Source organism: Micropterus dolomieu, linkage group LG17 (assembly GCF_021292245.1).
Source record: "Micropterus dolomieu isolate WLL.071019.BEF.003 ecotype Adirondacks linkage group LG17, ASM2129224v1, whole genome shotgun sequence".
Classification (NCBI taxonomy): domain Eukaryota; kingdom Metazoa; phylum Chordata; class Actinopteri; order Centrarchiformes; family Centrarchidae; genus Micropterus; species Micropterus dolomieu.
Window position 1 is genome coordinate 37,950,876 of NC_060166.1, and position 9,187 is coordinate 37,960,062.

At 43.1% G+C, this 9,187-nt stretch overlaps 1 protein-coding gene across 1 annotated transcript in view; it reads left to right on the forward strand.

Annotated features, from left to right (window-relative positions):
• col4a3 (collagen, type IV, alpha 3) overlaps positions 1-6,742 on the forward strand; it is a 79,098-nt gene extending 72,356 nt beyond the window's left edge. The window contains exon 52 of the mRNA XM_046072881.1: positions 6,694-6,742. Within this exon, the coding sequence (XP_045928837.1) occupies positions 6,694-6,742 (49 nt within the window). The remainder of the gene's footprint in view (positions 1-6,693) is intronic.
• The last annotated feature ends 2,445 nt before the right edge of the window (positions 6,743-9,187 follow it).

Genomic DNA, 9,187 nt, shown 5'->3' on the forward strand with positions numbered 1-9,187 from the left:
CAGGTTTAAGTCGCCCCCTGCTGGCTGCTGGAGAGGACGCAGGTTTAAGTCGCCCCCTGCTGGCTGCTGGAGAGGACGCAGGTTTAAGTCGCCCCCTGCTGGCTGCTAGAGAGGACGCAGGTTTAAGTCGCCCCCTGCTGGCTGCTGGAGAGGACGCAGATTTAAGTCGCCCCCTGCTGGCTGCTGGAGAGGACGCAGGTTTAAGGCGCATCAGCACTGCAGACCTGGAGGTTCCTGCTTGACTTCAACACTGAAACCGTGTTTGCTGTACTTTCTCCCATACTGGATATTGAAGAATAACCACTGTACTTTTTTAAACCTGGGCCCTGTTTTCACATATGTTGATGTTGAAATGACTTGTAGGCCAGAGACGCTCACAAGTCTCTGAACTAGAGTCCAAGTCAAGTCTCAAGTCTCTGAGCTAGAGTCCAGGTCAAGTCTCAAGTCTCTCCCGGTTATAACGAATGTTGGATCAGCTGCTGCGTTCAATCCAGGCTGCTTATAAAACTGCAGAGCTAGAAGGGATTCTGTAACTGTAATCTGTTTTTCACTTACAGAGCACAACCATGTAGCCTAATGTAGAATGTGTCTACAACTAATCACAGCTTATTAACTACTGTAAGTCAACACCAACCGCTGACTCTCAAACCCAGGGTAACGTTACAACCAAATTAAACTGTAACGTTACATGATCAACAATAAACCTGGAACCTGTTTGCAGTTCACTTTAATAATTAACGTGATGGCAGCCAGCGGGACGTAAATGATTACGTTAATCGAACACCACAACGAACGACAGTCGGAGTTAACCTCCCCATCTCTGGCGAAGGCACAAAAAGTGCAGTAGATGCTTCAGTGGCTGCAGCGTATTCCTTCAGGGTAATTGCACCCGTCAAAATGGCGTCCACAAAAAGTGCTTTTTTCTGCAACCGACAGGCAACAAGACTTTGTTTACTAATGCTACTCCAACACAACAAACTCTTCTCTTATGTTTTTGAGTACATAAAGACGTTATTTCCTAAATCTTGGCTGAATTTATAGCTGATTTCGATAATGTAGAGGAGTCATTTGAATTCTATGACTGACTCTTAGGAGATTTCAGAGCAAGTCGTCCGTAGGGATCCTTTCCATGATGTTGTCAGACACCTGAGCTCTTTCTCAGTCTGCGATCTTGTCTGTTCTTGTCGTCATCAGTCGCAGCCAAAGTAATGTTCCAATTCAAAAGTCCGCATCCAGCCAGGTACAGTCAAACACCCGGATGTGTTCTCGCTCCGCCCGTTTTATCAAGCCTGTATCGGTGGTGACTTGTGTGGACTTTGGATAGCCAGACATCCCAGAATGCATTTCTCACCAACAAGAGGCAATGGCTGAGGAGAAGACAGCAGTGTTATAACAACAGTTTTTTTATGTGGGAATATAGTGATTTAAACTCCAAATTTGTGTTTGATTTCTCCAGACAAGTCCGAACTTGGTGAACTTGTAACAGTCTGAGCCTTTTTGTTGATGCCATTTTGACGGGCACAATCAGCCAGAAGGAATAAATTGCAGCCGGTTCACAACTGGAGGGAAACACCTGCCGTCAACCTCATACTGTGCGGAAGTAGATTCTAAGTTAATATGAATTCTGAGTTGGACAAATCAAGTCTTCACAGTGATTCCTTGTTGAGCTGCAGTGACCTAAAGAGAAACAGTGAGGTGTGCACTAACCAAACAGAGCAGTTAAATCTTACACGTCTCAGTAATCAGAGACTAATAATAACTGTGATTATTTTGCCGCACAGAAAATGATTGTAGAAAAGAAATGAGTAGAGTCGTGGAGGTTTAACGGGGCAGAAAGATTCCCCCAGAGAATAATTTATTGATCTGAATTTGGCTGCAGGAGCTGAGCTGTAATAATGTGTTGTAATGTTTAAAAAATACTAAAGCTAATAAATCCCGCCTGTGATTAATGTTCCCCAAACATGAAACACACGATTTAAAAGTTAATTTCTTTACATTTGATTTTTCATTTCCCAGTAAGAGTTTAAGTCCAAATGAAATTAAAGTGTTTTCCTGTTTGTGACTTCACCCGGTGACTCAGCAAGGAAACAAAAACCCAACGCATCACAGGGAGGAAGGGTGATGTCGTCCCATCATGCCCCTGTGTGCGTGCATGTTTGTTCATGCCAGCATCTCTTCATGCTGCTGGCTGTTAATGTTACCACAGCAACCAGCTGCTGGTAATGTGTTGTTTATTAGCACCCAGAGAGAAGGTGACAAAGATGAAAACGAGGACGATGATGGAGATAAAGATGGAGATGAGGATCTTTGTCATCGTTTTTCTATCCTCTGTTAATTAAAATGTAAACACTTGGAATATTCTGCCCTCAGTATTTATCCGTATGGCGGTTTCTTCCCATCCCGCCTCCAGGAAGTTCAGATCAGCCAACTCCCGTACCGTCATCCTCTCCACATGAAAGAGACGCTTCTTGCTGTCGTGGTGCAGTTTTCACAACATATTTTGACGATTAGGTGTAGAAATGAGCTGAGAGCAGTTTTCTGACTTCCCTCTTGGTCAACACGTTCACATCACAGGGGTCAGAGGTCAGAGATTCCTGACAAGAGGGACCAAAACCAACACATCTTTAAACCAAAACAACAAAATAGGTCCCAAAACAAGAAGGGTCCGGCTGCGGACTGTAGCTTAGGGGGCGTGGCGTGAGCGAGGGGACGAGGGGCGTGACGTGAGCGAGGGGCGTGGCATGAGCGTGGGTCTCTGTGTAGGTCAAACTTCATCATTCATCGCAGCAGAAGCAGCAGGTAGGTAATCACAGCTCAGTGCAGCAAGAGCTGAATCTATGATGTTATTGGACAAATAAGTACAATTATTTATAAAATAAAAGTTATTCATTTCATTGTTAATGTAAATAACCATATAATCTTTAAAAATTAGCATTTTATTAATGTTAGTCCAAAGTTTTATGTTTCTATTAAGATCCTTACCCACATTTTTTATTTTTCTGTTTATTTAATCATATTTTATTATATTGTGGTATTTTATTCATTTTATATGTAACATTTGTGGACATCCTCAATAAACAGATGCACCAATCATGCTAGTTGTGTTATTGTCCTTGGTTTTTCTATTTGTGCCTGCTTAATATGACAACATGCAGTGGGACTGTTGATACTGTCAGCCTTCAATATCCTGCTTTTACCCGGATGTGGAAACATGCATGTCAAGGTTGGAGTTTAACTTTAAAAATGCTTATGCAGTGTGTGTGTGTGTGTGTGTGTGTGTGTGTGTGTGTGTGTGTGTGTGTGTGTATATATATATATATATATATATATATATATATATATATATATATATATATATATATATATATATAAACCTTTATTTAAACAGGAAATGTCCCACATTGAGACACAGTCTCTTTTACAAGGGTATAGCACAATTAAAACACAATTTTTCAACCATGAGCTGAAAAACAATACATTACGTACATTAAAATACAGATTTACACAAAGTTTACAAAATATTTACATAGACAAAAAAGCAATAAGTTTAAAATATATAAACAAACAAAATAAGACTAAATGTAGAGATCTACTTACCGTTAATTAAAAACAAGCGCATATGTCCGTCAGAAAGTCTTTTTTTAAAAGCAGCTATGGAAATTAGTGCACCAATCTTGAGCTTCGACTGGAGTTCATTGAAGGGCCATAGTAAGACAGACTCCTCTTTCCTGCTTTGGTCCTCATTCTTGGTACCTTACAAAGTTGTCTGTCATTAGATCTTAATTGATACTGTATATATAGTATAAATGGAAGTTAATAATATCAGTCCGCTAAAAAATTAATATTGCACTACTTAGCACACTACACTTTTCTTCTGCTGAAGCCATCCTGTTGTTGATTACACTTCCCCTGTATATTTGTATAATATAGCGTTGTAAATAAAGTCAACTCAGAACTACAATGTCCACACATGCGTGGTACGGGTGGGCGGCAATAAGTATGCGCATGTGCAGAACAGACCATTCAGAAAGGTCCTGCGGCTACAGCCAATCATTACAGACTGTACCGGGAGGGGGGCGTGGCGTTAGAGGTGCTACAGTCTGCAGCTGGACGCCCAAAACAGCATGTTCAGTACAACCGTTGGAAAGTACAAAGACATATATGACCGTTCCGCACACACATGTAAGAGCGTTAGTACCAGTCCAGCAACATGTGTACCGGTCCTAAAGTATGTTACGAAAGTCACATGACGTTTAACACGTGGAAAATGTTGTGAAACAGTCAGGGGCGGTTCATTGGGGCGATGGGGCGACGCACCGCCAATCCGGGCTTGACAGTTTGTCTCTGAATATCGTTGTCCAATTAGCGTCAAGTCATGTTCCGTGGAGTCCCGCCACTTTTGGGGCGATTTTAGTCATGTCTTTTCATGTAAAGGCATTTTTTTTCGAGCTGCAGGCGCTGCAATACAATCTCTACGGGTTCCAGGAGGGCTCGCTTTTGTTTACGCCCAGCAACAGAGCTACGCTTCTGCCACCTGAAAACAACTCTGTAGTCCGCCAGCTTGTTTCTGTCACTACGATCAGCTATTGTTTCAACAAAATGTACATTCAGACTGAAAATTCAACTGTGGTGTCGTGTCGGGAGATGCAGCGACTGTACCAGCAGCGAGTAAGACTCAGTATAAATAATACAGTAATTTGTTAAGCTATGAGGAGAGGAAAAGTCCGCTAGCCACTAGGCTAATTTCTGCTGTGTGAAATGCGATAGGCTAAGATAATAACTGTGACTGTAAAATAAATCTGGATAGTTAAGCTGAATTTTAAGCTTATGTTAAATGTGATTGTTATTAAGCCGTGTTTCATGTGTGGTAGTGGAGTTTAAAGTTAACTTTACTGCACTTTACCAGTAACAGTTATTTTACGTGTTGTTTTCTTTGATTGCCAGAAACCACAGAATAAAGAGGAGATAGCATGATGTGGCCGTCACTGGCATCTTTGTCAGAGGCGGATAAGAAGAAGGAGAAGGAGGAAAGCAACACTGAAAATAAACCAAAAACAATAGAATACAACTTTTAGATTTTCCCTTGCATGCCTTGTTGTTTATGTGTAAATACAGAGTGAGAATGGGAGAACAGCACATAGCTAGTTGTTACTGTGTGACTATAGAGCATGGGAGAACAGTGGATACTTGTAAAGAGGTGGTATTCTGCTTTTTGGCTTTTTCCCTCTCCGTTCTTGAGTTTATACCTTTTTTGTGCATGTAACAGGTTTGCAAAGTGAAACAGCCCAAAGTCCAGCCCAAAGGGAGTTCCCATCTCCCACAGAAAACTCTGCTTTGAACTGAGAACGGCTCGTTTATAGTCCAGCCTCTTCACTTTCATCCCTGTGACGTCACAGGGATGAAAGCTAAACGCGCCTCATATAACGCTCGCCAAGCGGCTACTCCGACACGCCCTCAGAAACGGCGAGCTGCAGCACACAGCTCTCCTCTCCCTTCCAAACACTAGCTACCCTCCAGGCAGTCAGTGGACATAAAGTTGTTCCTGTGATGTAGAGACAGAGCTCAGTTAAAACTTTATGGATACAGATTAATAACTCACCGCTCTGAAACTCTCGCTCCAGTCCGTGTTGCCGAGCCGGTCGGCAACACGTACGGCTGAACCCGAGCCGTTTACCGGCTTCTCGCCGACCCGCCCTTCTCTGCTTCTGATTGGCTAGTACACCTTAACTAGGAACTGAGCATGTGCAACTCCCAACAAAGATCATGTAGAGACAAGATGTATCACTCCATAGCTAAAACGAAGCCTTCAACACAGGGTGGAAAGAGGAGCAGCAGCAATGTGCAGTATGACAAAAATATAACCATGTAAACCTGCTCTGGTACAACCTCAAAATAGGATTTTGAACCTGAAAATGAGCAGAATACCACCTCTTTAATACAGCCCACACTCCTAATAATACTGTGTAATGACAGGATAACAAGTGGAGAACATTCAAGTTTTTTTACACCTCTCTGCTTACCTTAGTCTTGTGTAACGTAAAGAATGAAAATAAATACTAGGTCCATCTGTACCCCATTATTACACATTTATGAATAGCTATGTTTGATCCACCTTCATGTACAGTATATGTGACATTATTACATAACTGTAGCCTATTACTTGAGACAGGTCCCTTAGCTGCAATGGAACATTAACGTTTTGGAGTGACCTTTTATTGCGGCCAGCCTGAGGCCTTTTATTGCGGCCAGCCTAAGGCCTTTTATTGCGGCCAGCCTAAGGCACACATGTACAATACCCATGCTGTCTGATCAGCATCTTGATATGCCACACCTGTGAGGTGGATGCATTATCTCAGCAAAGGAGAAGTGCTCACTAACACAGATTTTGACAGATTTGCGAACAATATTTGAGAGAAACAGGCCTTTTGTGTCCATGGAGAAAGTCTTAGATCTTTTAGTTCAGCTCATGATGAATGGGGGCAAAAACAAGAGTGCTGCAAAGAGCTTTCTGTCTGATCGGGGCCTTCTTTGTCGTTTTATAGTGGTTGGCATTACCACCACCAACTGGATTAAACAGCAAAACATTTACAGTGTCCACCCAAAGTGATTCCATTCACAACTGTAGTCCGTCAGTTATTATAGTTATTATATAGTTATTTGTAAGTTCTTTTTTTTCTATTTTTGTGTCTATAGCAGCATTATTGTGACCCCTCTGGGACCAGGGTCTGGACCCCCAGATTAAGAACCACTGATTTAGATAATCAATTAGTTCAGTTGGAGTATTTTTTAAGACAAAAAAGTTCAAATTCTCTGATTCCAATGTGAATATTTCCTGGTTTCTTTCCTCCTCTGTGACAGTAAACTGAACATCTTTGAATTGTAGACAGATAACGACACTTGAGTGACGTCATCTTGAGGTTTGGAAAACACAATTTCCACCATTTTCTGACATTTTATGGAGCAAATTACTGATCGATTTACAGAGAAAATAATTACAGATTAATCCACCATGAAATTAATCATTAGTTGAGTCCCTTGTAGAGATCCTTTTCATGATGTTGGTATAACAGTCTGAGCCTGTCGCTGGCAACAAGAAGCACTTTTTGTGGACGCCATTTTGATGGTCGCAATTGCCCCGAAGACATACGTTGCAGCCACTGACCCCAACATATGTAAACATAGGGTCCAGGTATAAAAATACCATAATGACCCTTATAGTAAAGGCTAAAAGCAGGACTTTTTTACTTTTAGTGGATGTGAGTATTTCTTTCACCACTGGAAGGTGACAGTATAAAATTTATTCAAATATATTTGAACCACACGTCACAGGCAGCTCTGGAGGCTCGCTAACTAAAACAGAAGATATAAGAACGCATTGCATATTAAACACTACGCAACATCAGCTAACTGAGACTACTCTGATTACAGTCATTACAGTATCTCACAAAAGTGAGTACACCCCTCACATACTTGTAAATATTTGATTATATCTTTTCATTTGACAACACTTTGACACTTGTGAGCGTGCAGCTTGTATAACAGTGTAAATTTGCTGTCCCCTCAAAATAACACATCACACAGCCGTTAATGTCTAAACCGCTGGAAACAAAAGTGAGGACACCCCTAAGTGAAAATGTCCAAATCAGGCCCAATTAGCCATTTTCCCTCCCCAGTGTCATGTGACTCGTTAGTGTTACAAGGTCTCAGGTGTGAATGGGAAGCAGGTGTGTTAAATTTGGTTTTATCGCTCTCAAACTCCCTCATACTGGTCGCTGGAAGTTCAACATGGCACCTCATGGTAAAGAACTGAGGATCTGAAATAAAGAACGGTTGCTCTACGTAAAGATGGCCGAGGCTGTAAGAAGACCGCCAAGACCCTGAAACTGAGCTGCAGCACGGTGGCCAAGACCATACAGCGGTTCAACAGGACAGGTTCCACTCAAAACAGGCCTCGTCATGGTCGACCAAAGAAGTTGAGTGCGCGTGCTCAACGTCATATCCAGAGGTTGTCTCTGGGAAACAGACGTCTGAGTGCTGCCGGCATTGCTGCAGAGGTTGAAGGGGTGGGGGGGTCGGCCTGTCAGTGCTCGGACCGTACGCCGCATCAAACCGGTCTGCATGGCTGTCGACCCAGAAGGAAGCCTCTTCTAAAGATGATGCACAAGAAAGCCCAGAGACAGTTTACTGAAGACCAGCAGACTGAGGACATGGATTACTGGAACCAGGTCCTGTGGTCTGATGAGACCAAGATAAACTTATTTGGTTCAGATGGTGTCAAGCGTGTGTGGCGGCAACCAGGTGAGGAGCACAAAGACAAGTGAGTCCTGCCTACAGTCCAGCATGGTGGTGGGAGTGTCCTGGTCTGGGGCTGCATGAGTGCTGCCGGCACTGTGGAGCTACAGTTCACTGAGGGAACCGTGAACGCCAACATGAACTGTGACATACTGAAGCAGAGCAGGATCCACTCCCTTCAGAGACCGGGCCGCAGGGCAGTAATCCAACATGATAACGACCCCAAACACACCTCCAAGACGACCGCTGCCTCGCTAAAGAAGCTGAGGTTAAAGGGGACGGACTGGCCGAGCATGTCTCCAGACCTAAACCCTACTGAGCATCTGTGGGGCTCCTAAAACGGAAGGTGGAGGAGCGCAAGGTCTCTAACATCCACCAGCTTTGTGACGTCATCATGGAAGAGTGGAAGAGGAATCCAGTGGCGACCTGTGAAGCTCTGCTGAACTCCAGGCCCAAGAGGGTTAAGGCAGCGCTGGGAAGTTTAACCCAAAAATCTATTGATCGACTCCAGACTGTCCAGAACTCAGCTGCCAGGCTTTTAACCAGAACAAAGAAATATGACCACATTACTCCTATTTTAGCTTCATTACACTGGCTCCCAGTATGTTTTAGAATTGACTTTAAAATTCTATTGATCACTTTTAAAGCTCTTCATGGCCTCTCGCCTTGTTATATTTCTGACCTTTTAGTCCCATACGCACCAGCACGTACCTTGAGATCCTCGGGCAGAGGTCTGTTGTCTGTTCCAGAGTCTCGACTGAAAACTAAAGGGGACAGAGCGTTTGCTGTCAGGGCCCCGAGGCTCTGGAACAGCCTGCCCGAGGAAATCAGGTCGGCTGAGTCAGTGAACTCTTTTAAGTCCCTTCTTAAAACATACTTTTATAGGAGAGCTTTT